Source organism: Microcaecilia unicolor, chromosome 1, assembly GCF_901765095.1.
Source record: "Microcaecilia unicolor chromosome 1, aMicUni1.1, whole genome shotgun sequence".
Taxonomy (NCBI): Eukaryota; Metazoa; Chordata; class Amphibia; order Gymnophiona; family Siphonopidae; genus Microcaecilia; species Microcaecilia unicolor.
The window spans coordinates 378,416,167-378,434,346 of NC_044031.1; the positions used below are offsets into that span (position 1 = coordinate 378,416,167).

Below are 18,180 nucleotides of genomic sequence, written 5' to 3' on the forward strand. Positions count from 1 at the left end.
TTTGGAGATGAATATAAACTACATGGGATTAAGAAGAATCACACCCTTAATCTCTCATATAAAACACTGGCTGAAATGAGCACTTTTTCAAAACCTATATGTATCTTTGCAAAGATGCAAATCCCAACTTTGGAATTTTCCCGACACACATGTATTCCCTTTGCAATATGGGGAATATGTGTGCAGATTTTAGTCTTGCCTAAACCATGCCTCCTTGAAATCACTATTGGGCTCATTTTCGAAAAAGAAGGACACCCATCTTGCGACATAAATCGGAAGATGGACGTCCTTCTCTCAGGGTCATTCAAATCGGTATAATTGAAAGCCGATTTTGGACGTCCCCAACTGCTTTCCATAGCAGGGATGGCCAAAGTTCAATGGGGCGTATCGGAGGCGGGACTTGGGCATGCCTAACACTTGGACGTCCTCGACCCATAATCAAAAGAAACAAGGACGTCCCTGACGAGCACTTGGACGACTTTACCTGGTCGTGTTTTTCTTATGACCAAGGCACAAAAAGGTGCCCAAAATGACCAGATGACCACTAGAGAGAATCGAGGATGACCTCCCCTTACTCCCCCAGTGGTAACTAACCCCTTCCCACCCACAAAAAATATCTTTAAAAATATTGATTGCCAGCCTCTATGCCAGCCTCAGATGTCATGCTCAGCTCCATCACAGCAGTATGCAGGTATCTGGAGCAGTTTTAGTGGGTGCACTGCACTTCAGGCAGGCAGACCCAGGCCCATCCCCCTACCTGTTACATTTGTGGAGGAAACAGCGAGCCCTCCAAAACCCCACTACAAACCCACTGTACCCACATCTAGCTGTCCCCCTTCACCCGTAAGGGCTATGGTAGTGGTGTACAGTTGTGGGTAGTGGGTTTTTTTTGGGGGGGGGGGTTGAGGGGCTCAGCATATAAGGTAAGGGAGCTATATACCTGGGAGCAATTTATGAAGTCCACTGCAGTGCCCCCTAGGGTGCCCGGTTGGTGTCCTGGCATGTCAGGGGGACCAGTGCACTACAAATGCTGGCTCCTCCTACGACCAAATGGCTTGCATTTGGTCATTTCTGATATGGACATCCTTGGTTTCGATTATCGCCGAAAATCAGAAATGACCAAGTCTAGGGACGACCAAATCTAAGGACGACCAAATTTCAGGATTTGGACGTCCCTGACCGTATTATAGAAACAAAAGATGGACGTCCATCTTGTTTCGAAAATACAGGTTTCCCCACCCCTGGATTGGGATGTTTTGCAAGGAAGTCCTCATCAAAACTTGGATGTCCCTTTTGAAAATGCCCCTCTATGTGAAGTGGATATTCACATGTAAATAGCAGCTTTCTGAAATCAATATTTATAGGGGTATGCAATGTATATGTGTAATTGCTGCTATTACTGTTATTTTTTTGTTGTTGTAGATAGGTTTCTAAGATAATGGCAATAATTTAGTAGCAAGACCTCATAAAGTGGCGTGTGAAATATGTAGATAGCACAGACGAAAGCAAGAAATCAGTTGTTTTGGATGATATGTATTGTATTTTAATTTTGTAAGTCATGGAGAAAATTATGTTTGGATCTTCAGGATATACATTAAAAAATAAACAACATTCTATAACTTTCCCATACAGGAATATTTTAATCCTTTTAACTATTGATATACAGTAATACATGCACAATCCAATATATAGCTAGTTTTCAATAGGACACCTAAATTCAAAAGTAAATGCACACTTTTCATCCTGCACAAATCCGGCAAAGTACCCACATACATAATCTTTGAAGATCCTCTTTTATGTGTCTAAAAGAACATGTATATATTTAAATGGGATTGAATAATAACATGAAGTCTGTAAGCTAGCAACATGCCTACATTTTTAAACTTAAATGGACACATGTACAGGTTTTCAACATCAGAACGCCTTTTTTCTCTTTTGTTCCATTGCACCTGCAACTCAATTGGTGCCATAAGCCTTCGATCACAATTGTCTGTGTTATAATGCTTTTTTATACACCTTACTCCACCTTCCCACAATGTCCTTAGTCTGACTAGTGCAGCAATAGTCCTAGGCTAAGAGCCATGACCCACATAAGTTGATGTGGAACCCTGCAACTTCTGGAACCCTGCAATCATGGACCTTGCATCCAGCCATTAGGTATCATTGATGGCAATGATCTCCAACTCAGAGATTACACCAGGATGTTCCATATAGGCACTTGCACTGTTCCTTCTAAACTGAGCAGGAGTCCTCCAACTACACTCCTGCCAGTAGATGATGCTGTTTCACTATCACATTTTCAATATTGAGGGACAGGCAAATTCTGCAGGACTTTAGGGAACTTGCCTGTCCCTAGAGATTGAAAACACAGCAATGAAGCACCACCTTCTACCAGCAGCAAAGCAGCTGGGGGACACTACAGAATTGTGTGATCACATTCCCAAAAAAGGAATGCTAAGAAACAACACCAAGAGAGGAAGCTATCAAGGTGCCATACAAAGCAAGCTTTTGCCACATATTAATTTACCACAGGAGTCACCAACCTGCTGAATCCCAGTCTGAGATACGTAGTCCGACACAGAAACTGTTGTTAAAAACATGTTATTTGAGCACCAGAAGTTATGAATTTGGTCAGATGTTGTTCTCCGATGATCTGGAAATGTATCTCCTAATTCATCTCCATGGGTTTGCTTTTAAGAGGTCTTAAGAACTTTCACTTATCAGATTAATCAAGGTGAATTTCGTGCTTTATAACAGTGCTTCTTTTTACAGAGCAAAGAAAAAATGGGAGGATAAAATCCCAGACCCCCGGAAGAGTAAACTTTTCATCACCAGTCTCCAGGTAAGAACACAGGGAGGTGTAAGGCTCCAGGAACCAGCAGATCACAGACTTCATATCAAATTCTTTCTTCAGGGGTGGGTCATAAAGGGGGTAATTCTATAAAAGTCACCAAATATGAGGTGCCAAGATGCAGCACACTATACGCTAAGGGGCCAATATTCAGACTGCAGGAGGCAGCCCGGCTAACTCCTATGGTCGGGTGTGAGACCAGATATTCAATGCCAGGCCATTTCCAGTGACCAGCACTGAATATCTGGTTTATTTTGGGCCAGTTTAATCGTAACCAGCCAAGTCGATATTCAGCACTGGCTAGTTAAGTTTAAACCGGCCAAAGATAGGCCTGCTATTTTCAGCGGCCCAATTTAGCCGCCAAACTCAACCAGCATTGCACTAAATATTAGTGGATAGCCAGTAATATTGCAGGATATAACCTGTTATCTGCTAAATGTTGACCGGGAATTATTCAGCAGGAGATAACTGGTTATCTCCCGCTGAATATTCCTGGATAGCCAGTTAAACACTATTTAACCGGCCAGGAGTCATTCCTGGGAAGTTAAATAGCGTTGAATATCAGGGGGAGGGGGGGGGGATAATTGTATAATGGCATCTAGGTGCTCAGATTCTATTATAGAATACTAGCGTAATTTGGCGTTTTCACGCCAATATTTAGGCATGCCCACTCACGCCATGTCAGTAACAGGCATAAATGTGTGCACCAAAATGCAGCATCTCATCAACTAATTTACTGTATTCTGTAAGCTACATGCATAAATGTGAGACCCGTTCATGCCCCACCCATGTACCTCCCCCTGTGTATGCACCCTTGTTTATGTGCTAACGGGGGAATTTGATATATGGTGCCAAAAATTAGATGCTACTTCCGCAATGAGCTTTTGGCATGTAAAAGACTTCTAATGAATGCAAGGTGCCGGAATGGGGGAGAAACTACAGATCTACGCAAAAAATACACATCCATTTATAGAATAGCACCTAAGTGTTTCCACGCGGATCTGCAAAAGGGGCATAAAGATGGAAGGGACATGAGTGGGTCATGGGTGTTCCCTTAAAATGAGCACAGTGTTATAGAATTGTGCAGATCTGCATCGAACTTACAAGCCAGGGTGTACACCTGGTTTCAGTTGGTGTAACTCCTCGCACCCAAAGTTGAGCACGGATCCCGATGCTAAGTGCTACCCATCCTGGTACACCATTCAACGCTCACTTTTTTAGTGCTGAATTTTGAGCACCATGTACTGAATCCAGTACTAAACGAGTTGTGCACTAAAGTTATACCCTCCGGTATGCAAAGCTATTTAACCGATGTGTAACAGAAGAAACAAATCTCCGCAGAAATATGTAGCATCGCACGAAACAGCGAAGATGACTCAAAAAAGTGGATGACACTCCAGGTAAAAATGACTGTTTATTGAAGGATGAACAAGACTCGACACAGCTGTGTTTCAGCCTATGTGGCCTGCATCAGGAGTCTCAAATAACACATAAAATCAATAAGTAAAATAAAATTGTCCTGTTCTGTTTCTGTTGGTGAGCTCTCAGGTTCCCTAAGGCCCCGCAAGGCCCCAGAGGACAGCCGAGCACCCCGAATCTTCACCCGCGGCGACCGCCGTTCACCGAGGGTTGAGCCCTCAGCTGCAGGCGGCCAGCAGGACTGCTGGAACCGCGGGGTGACGGCTGACCTGGATGGTAGTCAGAACGCAGTCTTTAAGGGAGGACTAGCAGAGGCGGCTAGCTCTCCGAGAGGGAACAGTCACTGGAGGATAGCTGGCAAGGACGGCCAGCACGTAGCACAGACTATGGAAGAGGGCTAGCCGGACGGCTAGCAAAAGTCGCAGTCTCTGAGGGTGGCTAGCAGGGACAGCTAGCTGAAGAAGACACAGTCTCTGAAGGGAGCTAGCAGGACGGCTAGCAGAAGTCACTGTCTCCGCAGGAGGGCTAGCAGGACGGCCAGCGGGAGGCACAACACTGAAGGAAAGGCTAGCAGGACGGCTAGGTGAAACGGAACACAGTCTCTGGAGGTGGCTAGCAGGACGGCTAGCAGAAGTCACTGTCTCCGCAGGAGGGCTAGCAGGACGGCTAGCAGGAGATACAACACTGAAGAAAAGGCTAGCAGGACGGCTAGCAGGAGATACAACACTGTCTCTGGAGGTGGCTAGCAGGACGGCTAGCAGAAGTCACTGTCTCCGCAGGAGGGCTAGCAGGACGGCTAGCAGGAGATACAACACTGAAGAAAAGGCTAGCAGGACGGCTAGCAGGAGATACAACACTGTCTCTGGAGGTGGCTAGCAGGACGGCTAGCAGAAGTCACTGTCTCCGCAGGAGGGCTAGCAGGACGGCTAGCAGGAGATACAACACTGAAGAAAGGCTAGCAGGACGGCTAGCAGGAGATACAACACTGTCTCTGGAGGTGGCTAGCAGGACGGCTAGCAGAAGTCACTGTCTCCGCAGGAGGGCTAGCAGGACGGCTAGCAGGAGATACTGTCTCCGCAGGAGGGCTAGCAGGACGGCTAGCAGGAGATACAACACTGTCTCTGGAGGTGGCTAGCAGGATGGCTAGCAGAAGTCACTGTCTCCGCAGGAGGGCTAGCAGGACGGCTAGCAGGAGATACTGTCTCCGCAGGAGGGCTAGCAGGACGGCTAGCAGGAGATACAACACTAAAGAAAAGGCTAGCAGGACGGCTAGCAGACGAGGAACACAGTCTCTGGAAGTGGCAACACTCCGGGATCTACTGTGTCGGCTTCTGACGAACGAAACGGAAGCACTGGACCTCTTCCGTTTCGTTGTTTAAATCCCCCGCCTGTCCTTCCCCTCACAACAGCTGGAGCCAATCCCCTTGGCCCAGGCAGGCAGAGGAGGCCTGGATTGGCCCACCTGCCCGGCGGGCGGGGTCTCCTGGGCGATGCGCCAATCCGGCGCGAGTAGGCGGGGCTGGTTCGCTGGTCCTCTCCAACAAGGAAGACGACGATGCCGGCGCCGCCATCTTGGCCGGCGTATCTCCTTCTCCGAGGCCGGCGCTTGCTCCCGCGGATCGCCGGCCTCGGAGCGGCCCGCGGCAGCGCCAGCCCTGTCGGCGGCTCCTCCTCGCCGCCCCGGATCCCGCGGCCTCCGCGGGTCCTCACCCCCTACTGCGGGCCGCCAGGTAAGAGCCCGGGACGGGACAGTATCCTCCCCGGATGCCCCCTTCTCCCTGGGCCCGGGTTTGGACGGATATCGGGCGTGGAAGGCTTTGACCAATTCTGGAGCATGTACATTCGCAGCGGGCTCCCAGGAGTTGTCTTCGGTACCAAAATATTTCCAGGATAACAAGTAATACAGCCTTCCCCGCCGCTTCTTTGAATCCAGCACCTCCTCTACTTCATACTCCGGATCCGGAGTAACCTCGAGAGCTTCATCGTCGGATTGGTGAGGGTGCCATCTGGACCCACGAAATTTCTTCAGTAAGGAGATGTGGAAGGCGTTGTGCACTCGTAGGGTCCTCGGTAACCGCAACCGGTACGTTACCGTTCCAATTCGTTCTTGGATAGCAAAAGGTCCAATGTACCGAGGTCCCAGCCTCCGGGAGGGCACCCGGAGTCTCAGGTACTTTGTGCTTAACCATACCTTCTGCCCCGGCTGGAGCACTGGGGCGGATCGCCGGTGGCGATCGGCAAAGACTTTATCTTTGGCAGCTGTTTTCTGTAGTTGTTCCCGAGCCATCTCCCAGACCCTCTGCAGATCCGCTATGGTTTGGTTCCCCACGGGGGTTAACGCTGGAGAAGGGAACGGCCCTGGAAGCCGAGGATGTCGTCCGTATACTAAGAAGAACAGAGAGTGTCCTGAGGATGAATGGTCACTTTGGTTATATGCAACCTCAGCCCATGGAAGCAGAGAGGCCCAGTTATCTTGACGTTTGTTGACAAATGCCCGCAAGAATCCTTTCAACGTTTGGTTAATCCTCTCGACCATGCCGTTGGTTTGGGGGTGGTAGGCGGATGAAAAGTGAGTCTCTACCCCCAAAGCCGTGCACAAGGCTCTCCAGAAGCGTGAGGTGAATTGAGGTCCTCGGTCACTGACGATCCGACTGGGCAGCCCATGTAACCGAAAAATGTGCTGAATGAAGGACTGTGCTAGAGAGGCCGCCGATGGAAGGCTCGGTAATGGAACAAAATGAGCCATTTTAGAGAAACGGTCTACCACGACCCAAATCACGGTGTGACCCCGGGAGCGGGGGAGGTCGGTGATGAAATCCATGGATAACTCCGTCCAGGGAGCGGTCGGTACAGGCAGTGGTTGCAGGTCCCCCACGGGGGGCCCAACTAGTGGCTTCGTCCGTGCACACACAGGGCACGAAGTAACAAATTGGAGAATATCCCGCCTCATATGCGGCCAGTGATACTGTCTTGCAATGAACCGGAGGGTCTTCTGATACCCGAAATGCCCGGCCCATCTAGATGAGTGCCCCCATTGCATTATTCTTTCTCGGTCGGCGGCCGGCACTAACTCCTTAGTCAGCGCGACTTCCCCGGTAGCCGCACTGAGACAAGCTGGATTTAACATAGGGTGGATCTCCTTGGTTTCCTCAGGAACTTCAAATGCTCGAGAGAGCGAGTCCGCCGGGGTATTCTGAGAAGCCGCCCGAAACACTAACTGAAAGTGAAACCTGGCAAAGAATAACGACCATCGGGCCTGTCGGGGATTTAACCGCTGAGCCTCTTGAAGATACAGGAGATTTTTGTGATCAGTGATTACCGTAAATCGGTGCTCCGCTCCCTCCAGCAGGTGCCTCCACTCCTGCAGGGCTAATTTCAAGGCCAAGAGTTCTCTATCCCCTACCGTATAATTCCGTTCTGCTGGGGAGAACTTACGCGAGAAGAATGAGCAAGGTTGACGCCGGTCTTCGGGGTTGACTTGCGAGATGACTGCCCCGGCCCCCAAGGCGGACGCGTCCACTTCTACAATAAAAGGTTTTTCGGGATCTGGAGCCAACAGGATGGACGCTGAATTGAACGCCTCCTTTACCTGACGAAAGGCCGCTTGCGCCTCAGGCGGCCAATCCCGGACCTTCGCGTTCTTTTGGGTGAGCGCCGTCAGCGGAGCTGTCAGTTGGGAATACTGAGGGATAAACTGGCGATAATAATTCGCGAACCCCAGGAAACGTTGCAGTGCCTTCAGTCCCAGCGGTTGTGGCCACTCTCGAATCGCCCGGAGTTTGTCCGGCTCCATCTGGAGGCCCCCGGGTAACAGAATATGTCCTAAAAAGGGTAGTGATCGCTGATGAAAGGCGCACTTACTGAGTTTAGCGAATAGACGGGCTTGTCGTAACCGGTGCAGCACTGCGCGGACGTGGCCCGTATGCTCAGCGGGGTCTTTGGAATAAACCAGGATGTCATCCAGGTATACAATCACCGTGGAGTTCAGCAAATCCTCAAGCACATAGTTGATAAGTCCCTGAAACACCGCAGGGGCATTACATAGGCCGAACGGCATCACCCGGTACTCGAAATGTCCCTCGTGGGTGTTGAAGGTCGTCTTCCATTCGTCCCCTGACCGGATTCGAACTAAATTGTAGGCCCCCCCGCAAATTCAATTTAGTAAACATATGTGCTCCCTGTAGCTTGTCAAAGAGCTCGGGAATGAGCGGTAGAGGAAAGCGATCCTTCACTGTGATGGCATTTAACCCTCGATAGTCAATACAGGGCCTCAAGGATCCATCCTTCTTGGTGACAAAAAAGAATCCCGCCCCAGCTGGGGACGTGGAGGGCCGGATGAACCCTCTCCGCAGGTTCTCCCGGATGTATTCTTGCATTGCCTTGGACTCTCCTCGGGACAGGGTATACAGTCGGCCCCGAGGTGGCATGGTATCCGTCTTCAAATTAATGGCACAGTCGAAAGACCGATGAGGCGGAAGCACCTCCGCTTCCTTTGGATTAAACACATCTGCGAAGTCTCTATAATCCATAGGCAGAGAGCCCAGCTCTACCCGTCCCCCACCGGGCACCATATTAAATGCCGGGCAGCTGCCGGTCCGGCCCTTACAACCGTTCTCCTGACAGGAGCTACCCCAAGCCTGGATACTTCCCCCGGTCCAGTCGATAACAGGACTGTGACACCGTAGCCACGGCAATCCTAGGACCACTGGGTGAATGGTCCGGGATAGCACCAGGAATTGGACTTCCTCCCGGTGATCCTCCCCCACCTGTAATCCCAACACGGGGGTGATCTCCGTGACCGGTTGGGGTAGAGTAGTTCCTTGGATGGAGGTTATTTGCAGCGCCGGCCTCCGCGGGAGCGTAGGCCAGCCCATTTGCTGCAGCAGTTCGAGCCCGATGAAGTTACCCCCGGACCCAGAGTCCACCAGGGCCCGGGTCTGGATCGTTGCCTCTTGCCAACGTAACGTTACTGGCAATGTTATCAAGGAGTCCGGTAGGGGAGCAGAGTGCCCCAAGAACCCTCCCCTCAGGGTGCCTTGGGGGAGGCGTTTCCCGGCCTGGCGGGACATGTCCGGATGAAATGTCCAGCCTCACCACAGTAGAGGCACAATCCGTTCGACAAGCGTTTCTTCCTGTCGGAGGGAGCCAGCCGTTGACGGCCCATTACCATCGGCTCTTCCCCATCCTCCTTGGAGTCCCGGTTCCCATGGCGAGGGGACGGCCCTTTACCCATCCGGGACGTTCCCCGCGCCCATTTCTGCCGCTCTGCCCGGGCTCTAGCCCGCTCCTGGAACCGGGTGTCTACTCGTATACAGAGCGAAATCAGGGCATCCAATTGTCCTGGGACCTCCCGTCCAGCCAATTCGTCCTTGATCCGCTCTTGTAAGCCTTCCATAAAGATGGCCATCAAGGACTCCGGATTCCAACGCAGCTCCGTGGCTAAGGTCCGAAACCGAATGGCATAATCGGCCACCGTCCCTTCTCCCTGATGGATCCGCAGCAGTTCCGACGCCACGGAGGATGGTCTGCCAGGAAGGTCGAACACCATCCGGAACCGGCGCTGAAATTCACTGTAGTCATCCAAGATGGGGTCCTGTTGTTCGTTTAGTGGGGCCACCCATGCCTGGGCTTTCCCTTCACAAAGGCCCATAATGTAGCCCACTTTACTTTGGTCCGAAGCAAATGCCTCCGGTTGCATCCGGAAGGCCAGGTTGCACTGGTTGAGGAACCCCCGACAACCTCCGGGGGTCCCATCATATCGTGCTGGTTCAGGGAACCGAGGTCCCGTGCGGAACCCTCCCAAACGGGGAGCTGCTGCGGCCCCCTGGACCGCAGCGGCCTGGTTCTGTACCTGAAGCGTAGAAAGTTGAGAGCATACGTTCTGGAGCGCCCCAGACAGGGCGTTCAGCTGCTCCTGCTGCTGCTGAAGTACCTTGGCCAGGTCCCGTAGGTCAGGTTGCGTCGGCGAGCTCATGGCTTCCGTTTCCTGTCCTGTTCTGTTTCTGTTGGTGAGCTCTCAGGTTCCCTAAGGCCCCGCAAGGCCCCAGAGGACAGCCGAGCACCCCGAATCTTCACCCGCGGCGACCGCCGTTCACCGAGGGTTGAGCCCTCAGCTGCAGGCGGCCAGCAGGACTGCTGGAACCGCGGGGTGACGGCTGACCTGGATGGTAGTCAGAACGCAGTCTTTAAGGGAGGACTAGCAGAGGCGGCTAGCTCTCCGAGAGGGAACAGTCACTGGAGGATAGCTGGCAAGGACGGCCAGCACGTAGCACAGACTATGGAAGAGGGCTAGCCGGACGGCTAGCAAAAGTCGCAGTCTCTGAGGGTGGCTAGCAGGGACAGCTAGCTGAAGAAGACACAGTCTCTGAAGGGAGCTAGCAGGACGGCTAGCAGAAGTCACTGTCTCCGCAGGAGGGCTAGCAGGACGGCCAGCGGGAGGCACAACACTGAAGGAAAGGCTAGCAGGACGGCTAGGTGAAACGGAACACAGTCTCTGGAGGTGGCTAGCAGGACGGCTAGCAGAAGTCACTGTCTCCGCAGGAGGGCTAGCAGGACGGCTAGCAGGAGATACAACACTGAAGAAAAGGCTAGCAGGACGGCTAGCAGGAGATACAACACTGTCTCTGGAGGTGGCTAGCAGGACGGCTAGCAGAAGTCACTGTCTCCGCAGGAGGGCTAGCAGGACGGCTAGCAGGAGATACAACACTGAAGAAAAGGCTAGCAGGACGGCTAGCAGGAGATACAACACTGTCTCTGGAGGTGGCTAGCAGGACGGCTAGCAGAAGTCACTGTCTCCGCAGGAGGGCTAGCAGGACGGCTAGCAGGAGATACAACACTGAAGAAAAGGCTAGCAGGACGGCTAGCAGGAGATACAACACTGTCTCTGGAGGTGGCTAGCAGGACGGCTAGCAGAAGTCACTGTCTCCGCAGGAGGGCTAGCAGGACGGCTAGCAGGAGATACTGTCTCCGCAGGAGGGCTAGCAGGATGGCTAGCAGGAGATACAACACTGAAGAAAAGGCTAGCAGGACGGCTAGCAGACGAGGAACACAGTCTCTGGAAGTGGCAACACTCCGGGATCTACTGTGTCGGCTTCTGACGAACGAAACGGAAGCACTGGACCTCTTCCGTTTCGTTGTTTAAATCCCCCGCCCGTCCTTCCCCTCACAACAGCTGGAGCCAATCCCCTTGGCCCAGGCAGGCAGAGGAGGCCTGGATTGGCCCACCTGCCCGGCGGGCGGGGTCTCCTGGGCGATGCGCCAATCCGGCGCGAGTAGGCGGGGCTGGTTCGCTGGTTCTCTCCAACGAGGAAGACGACGACGCCGGCGCCACCACCTTGGCCGGCGTATCTCCTTCTCCGAGGCCGGCGCTTGCTCCCGCGGATCGCCGGCCTCGGAGCGGCCCGCGGCAGCGCCGGCCCTGTCGGCAGCTCCTCCTCGCCGCCCCGGATCCCGCGGCCTCCGCGGGTCCTCACCCCCTACTGCGGGCCGCCAGGTAAGAGCCCGGGACGGGACAAAATCATAAACAAATTTACAGAACAAATATTGACACGGTAATAATAAACACAAATTGACTCCTGATGCAGGCCACATAGGCCGAAACACAGCTGTGTCGAGTCTTGTTCATCCTTCAATAAACAGTTATTTTTATCTGGAGCGTCATCCACTTTTTTGAGTCATCGTCGCTGTTTCGTTTGAAGCTATTTAACCGGCCAGGAACAGTTCCTGGGCAATTAAATAGTATTTAAGCACCTAACCACGGATATTCAGTAGGGGATAACCGGTTATCTCCCGCTGAATATCCCGATTAGCAGCTAGCCGCTAACCGGCTATATCGCATGACATAGCCAGTTAGGCGCGGATATTCAGCATCTAACTGGCTATGTTGAGCGGTCAAAATAGGCTGCTAAAATAGGCCTATCTTTGACTACTAAAAAGTTAACTGGTTAACGCAGCATAGCCGGTTAATATTTTAGCGGTCAAAATAAACCCTGATATTCAATGCCAGTCACCAGAAACAGCCCAGCATTGAATATCAAGGTTTAATGCCGATGGTGACAACAAATGCACTGCCCACCACTGGCTGAATATCGGGCCCATAGAACACTGCTTAGCACCCAACTAAGCACATAGCAGTAATCAGTGTGTTTCTTCTAGCAAAAAAGGTGCCAGTACTTAAATGCCAGACCACCCCTCAGGGGTGGGGTGATCACTGAGGGGACCCTCCCCACAATAGCCAGGCCCCCTGCAACCAGTCACAGAATCTATGACAGGGCAGAATTAGTGTGTAGGGCCTGAGCTCTTTCATTAAAACTTGGGGACCATGGGTGAATTTTAGCAGACAATGGAAAAGGTGTCGGTACTCAGTACCCCCAAGTACCCCCTCAAAAAAAGCCCTGGCAGTAATACTCTCACGCATAAGCCCTAGTATCCTATAACTTATGAATGTAATTAGCAACTAACTTTAAGTGACCTATTACAGAATGAGGAGGAAAATTATCTGTTTAGGGCTCCTCCACTCTGAGAAAGATATTGAACTGAATGCATTAAGAGATTTGTGTCATTTTCTAGATATGGAGTAAATGCTCAGTACGTCAGGTCTCCTAAATAATGCTTGGCATCAGGATATAATTAAGCACAAAAAGCATAAAGCGGAAGGAGACAGAGAGAGAAAGAGAATATTTCTGGTCTCAGATTTCCAAAAGGCTCCCTATCTTTGTATAGGGCTGCTTACTCCCTAAACTAACTGAATACGTGGTAACATAGTAGATGATGGCAGAAAAAGACCTGCACGGTCCATCCAGTCTGCCCAACAAGATAAACTCATATGTGCTACTTTTTGTGTATACCTTACCTTGAGTTGTATCTGTCATTTTCAGGGCACAGACCATATAAGTCTGCCCAGCACTATCCCCGCCTCCCAACCACAAGCCCCGCCTATACTATTTTCTCTTTATATGCTTTTAGAAAGGATATCTGGTGCTTCCTCAACTTCTTGATGGATCAGAATTTTCCAAACCTGGTCCGATGAAAGATGACCTGTGCAGTTGCTCTCTAGTGCTGGAAAGGTATGTAGAACTCCTCTACCTCATTCATAATTTGGGAAAGTACCAAATTCAGAACACAAAGGCTATTTCCCATCCCACTATTCTAGCCGAAGCATTCTTGAGTGAAAATATATATCTATGTAGAAAGAGAGACAAGACCCTAAGAAATAATATTTACTTAATAACATTCTCATTTGAATTTGATCCCATGGGCATGTGAGCTGTTTGGCCAACAGTCATTCATCAGTTATTTATTAGTAAGAATCACCCTCCTTTGAGCTTTTTTATGCATCATTTTTTATTTCTATCACAGGAAGATAAATGAGGACTCAGCCATGTTGACGAAGGAAATGAAGATGTGCCAGCTGTGCCACTCACTGGATCATGAACAAAGCACCATAGGGGGCACTGTGCCAACAGAGAACCTTGATGTCCAGTCATTCCCGCCATTGAAACTCACTGTCCAGGATGCTGTATCCAGTAAGAGCTCAGTAGAAAATGTGATTTCTCCATTGGCTTTCAATGGTCCATACTTAGTGTGTTCCCATGAACACACTTTGAATACTTTGCTATCAGAGCTCACCTTGGTCAAGAACATGGAGGAATTGACACAAAGACTCACAGGATATATAAAACTCCCTCAGTGTTTGACTGAGAACCTGCCACCACCATTGGCTGATTCACAGACTGGGACTTGCCCTCCTCCTTCTTCTCTTGGATATGTTGTGAATCCACCAGAATGTTGTATGAATACTACCTTATCCATGATGGTAAGAGGTGGTCAAACAGGAGAGGCCCTAGTGGATGGGACATTGCATGCACAGACTACTTCTACTGAAAATCTAACAACCCAGAGCATGGAAGGCAACTTTGAACACTTACAGTGCTCAGTGAAAAATGTGATGACACCCTCACCAGGGGAGAAACATATCTTCCCGTTGCTTTCCTCAGAATCAACTGAGTCACACAAGAAAGTTCCTGCCCAGTTGAGTTCAGTTGTCCACCCTTTTTCTAGCAAGAATGAATGCAAGGAACAGGGATTTCCTCAGGCTGAAGATGTTAGAGATTGTGGTATTCTGGTTCTTCCCAAGCTCCATGAAAGCTATGTAGAAACTTCTCCTTCTCTAGCCAATCTATTAACCATCTCACAGCTTGGGATCATGTCAACCAGCCAGGAACTGGTTGCTTCCAAAGATTTGGGAGAAAGGAAAGATGATAACATCATCATGCATTTCCCTGACCACACCAGTCCAGTCTTCTTGCAGCAAGTTGGAGACTATTGTTTTTTCCCTGGTTCCAAGCACAATGAACATTGCTTAGACAAAGGGAAAAACATAGAAGCTCCCAGTAAACAAAATGAAGCCAGTTATACTCCCAGTATCCAACAAGATGCCAGTGATTTAATAAGAAAGTCCAAGGGAAGTCCAGAATCTAGTGATGCCAGGGTAGAAGATATACCACAAACACACACCATCCATCAGCTGAAGAGATTAAAGAATGATTACTTTATGTTCCATCCGGTGTAATATCCCATGGCAAGCAATAGGAAAACACAAGGCCACCATTATGCTTTTCACTCACTGATCTTATGCCCAGACTCGACTATTGCAATTGTGTTTATCAAGGAATTCCAAACTTCGTGCTTAAACATCTTCAAATTCTTCAAAATATGGCCATTTGTCTCCTTTGCATCTTTCACGATCAGATCACGTAACAGCATACTTGAAGGATCATCATTGGTTCCCAGTTAGATTCCGCATCCAGTTTAAAATCTTACTACTTGTGTTTCAGGCTTTCTGTCAAGGGACTGCACCATATCTGTCCAGTCTGACGATTCCCTTTTCTCCTGCACGAGTCTTGAGGTATCTGAATGACCATCGCCTGTTGTTGCCAGGCCCTCAGCTAGCTCAAACGAAGAGCACTCGCCATCGTTCTTTCTTTTATATCGCCTCTGTTTATGCGTAGCGAGACCTCCTTGAAAAGTTTAAATCACTATTGAAAACCTGATTTTTTGAACAAGCTTACTCAACTGTAAACTCCTGAGTAGTGGAGTAACTGACTTGGAATTCAGTTATCATGGAAGTATGTGTCCTGCATGTTCGCTGCTTTTATTATGAATAATATGTGTTCTTTCCTTTCAAATATTGTAGTTCTCTGTTTTCCATTTCTTCTAATTTCTGTTTTAGAATTGTGAACTGCTTTGCCCTGCTTGTCAATTAAAGTGATATAGAAAGTACGGAATAAATAAATAACAAAAGCACATGAGAATGTGAGGTGTAGCCAATATAAAACTCACAATGCACAGGCAATATAAATAAGCATCAAGAAATTAACATAGTGGGAGCGGGACTTGGAGACCGAATTTACAGAAGCAGAATGGCGGAAAATATGTATGGAAGTCAAGAGAGCATCCGTTTGTGTCCTTATCAAGGAAAATGCATATAAAATATTGAGTAGATGGTATTACACGCCAGATAAAATAAAGGCAATGTTTCCCAATGCTTCAGACACCTGTTGGAGATGTGAGAAGGAGAAGGGCACCTATTTTCATATTTGGTGGGAATGCCCAGTTTTACAGGTGTTCTGGAAAGAAGTAATAAAGTCATCAACTAAGATGGTGGGTATCTTGTTCCCCCGCGATCCAAAATGGTGTCTCCTGGGTTGGGGAAATAGAGGGGGGAAGAAGTGGCAAAGCAGAATAATGGGTATGGGTCTGGCCGCTGCAAAAACAATGGTGGCACTAAAATGGAAACAAACCAGGGGACCCACAATGACAGAATGGGTAGAGAAACTTAGATTGGTAGCTGCTATGGAAAAGATGACAGATAGACGCAAGGGGCATCATAATCCCAATGCAGAGGAATGGATACATTTGGAAAAGTTTTTTTTGGTTGGGGAAATTTAATGAAGAGGGTGGGATAAACCAAAGAAATAAGAAAAAGGGGGTGGGGAAGGGGAGGGGGGATGGGAGGGGGTAGGGGGAGAAAAAGAGGCTTGTGGAAAAATGTTTATATATTTGTAAGTTGAATTGTTGAGGGAACCTGTGGTTCCGGAATGTTGTCAACCTGTTTGATTAATAAAAAATTTATAAATAAAAAAAAAGAAATTAACATAGTCTAGAAAATATGAAGTAGAAAAAAGTCAAGTAATGTTAAGGGTAATGTGAGAATTCAGCAAAAGGATACTGTTTTTGAACAATTTTTGTGCTTTAGATTTTTTTGTTTTTTGCTCCACTTATAAAAAAATGAATAAGTACAAAATGTAGAAAATCAAGCCATTGGGATGTAGGAGGAGCCAATATTTTTAGTGGACTGGTCCCCCAGACATCCCAGGAGAGCAATGGGGCACTTCTGTGTACTTCATTAAAATGCTCCCGGGTACACATCTCACCTTTGCTCCCTTATCTTGTTCCCTGAGCTCTCCGAAACCCACCCAAAGCCTACTGTTGTTCCCCCCCCCCCCCCCACTGTATAGTACTACAATAGCCCTTATGGATGAAAAGGGCACCCAAGAGACATTTAGCTCACTTCTTGTGATTATTATGGACACTGGACTGAACTCTGGCCTCTATGACTCTGAGAATTGATACATATTGTGCATCCTTTCCCTCAAATTCACATTTATTTGTTTTTCCTTCCACTTTACCTTTTGATAGCTAGTCTCCTCTGTGTACAGTCTTTTGTTCTTCTCCTGTATGAACTTGAGTCATCTATTTTCTCTCTCATACTTTAATCTGAAGACCTTTCTCACCTGTTTTTAGATATAGAATATTTTCCTCCGTAGTTTTTCTCTTCCTCCTTCTCTCGATCCTGACTCTATTTTCTCCCTTCTTATTATCAACCTTCTCTGTATGCCTTTTCATCTGTTACCCTGGGACACCTCTTGATGTTCTCTTACCTGTATCCTGAGATGCCCAGACTTGGTAAAGGGCTCCTGCAATATATTTCATTTCTTAGCTATGATCTACCCTGCACCCCTTCATTCCCTTGTAAAACCCCTTGTTTCAAACTGCCCCTGTCTCTTTCCTTCTTTATTTCTATTTGACCTAATTGGGACAGTTAGTGGGAAGCCATCCCCGCTGTGTTTGTTCTATTCCTTTTCCTACCTTGTTTAATGCCAGATTTATTGATATTTCCTAGCAGTGTAGCTTTGATAGTGATGAGCAACTTCCCATTTAGTGGTCAGGTGTATGTGTTAAGTTTAGATATTACTTAATTAAACAAATTTCCACCTAATGAAAATGATATAAATCCTTAAATGTAGTGCCATTCTGTAAGTGATACAGGAAGGAAAAAGGCCTCACAGAGCTCCGAGATTACAACCATCTAATAGAGCTTTAACGGGTCTTAATAGATCCTCTGTTCATCATTGGCAAAAAAAAAAACCTTCCAGGAGTGATACGTTGTATTCAATATCACTCACAAATTTGCAATTATACTGAACAGGTCTACATTCTTTTTTTTTTTTTTTTAATTCTTTATTTATCAATTTTAACATTCATAATATTTACTTATGAGTGATAATACACATGTATGAAAATTACAAAGAAACAAATAGAGTCTGCAAATAAACATTGCGAAAATAATATTCATACTAACGCCCACAATTTAGGTAATTGATCCAAGACTTTAAGAAATACAATATAATACCAAAACATATTAAATCCAAAAGAACAGCTTATTTCCCAATCGGGTGACTCAGCTCTACCATACAGTGTTGCATATGTGACTAAACTTGTACATTTACCTCTTCTCTGCTTATCAAAAAATCTTCCAACTGTTTTGGGTCAAAAAATTGATATTGCTTAGACTGAAGTTTTATCCTACATACACATGGGAATCGTAAAAGAAAATCTGCGCCTATAGC

The 18,180-nt window shown here is 48.3% G+C and overlaps 1 protein-coding gene across 2 annotated transcripts in view; it reads left to right on the top strand.

The window, feature by feature from the left end:
* CSF2RB (colony stimulating factor 2 receptor beta common subunit) overlaps positions 1-16,218 on the top strand; it is a 97,476-nt gene extending 81,258 nt beyond the window's left edge. For both annotated transcript variants that reach the window (XM_030210124.1, XM_030210116.1), the window contains exons 12-14: positions 2,773-2,842; positions 13,235-13,335; positions 13,628-16,218. In XM_030210124.1, the coding sequence (XP_030065984.1) occupies positions 2,773-2,842; positions 13,235-13,335; positions 13,628-14,840 (1,384 nt within the window). In that variant the 3' untranslated portion in view covers positions 14,841-16,218. The remainder of the gene's footprint in view (positions 1-2,772; positions 2,843-13,234; positions 13,336-13,627) is intronic.
* Positions 16,219-18,180: the final 1,962 nt, after the last annotated feature.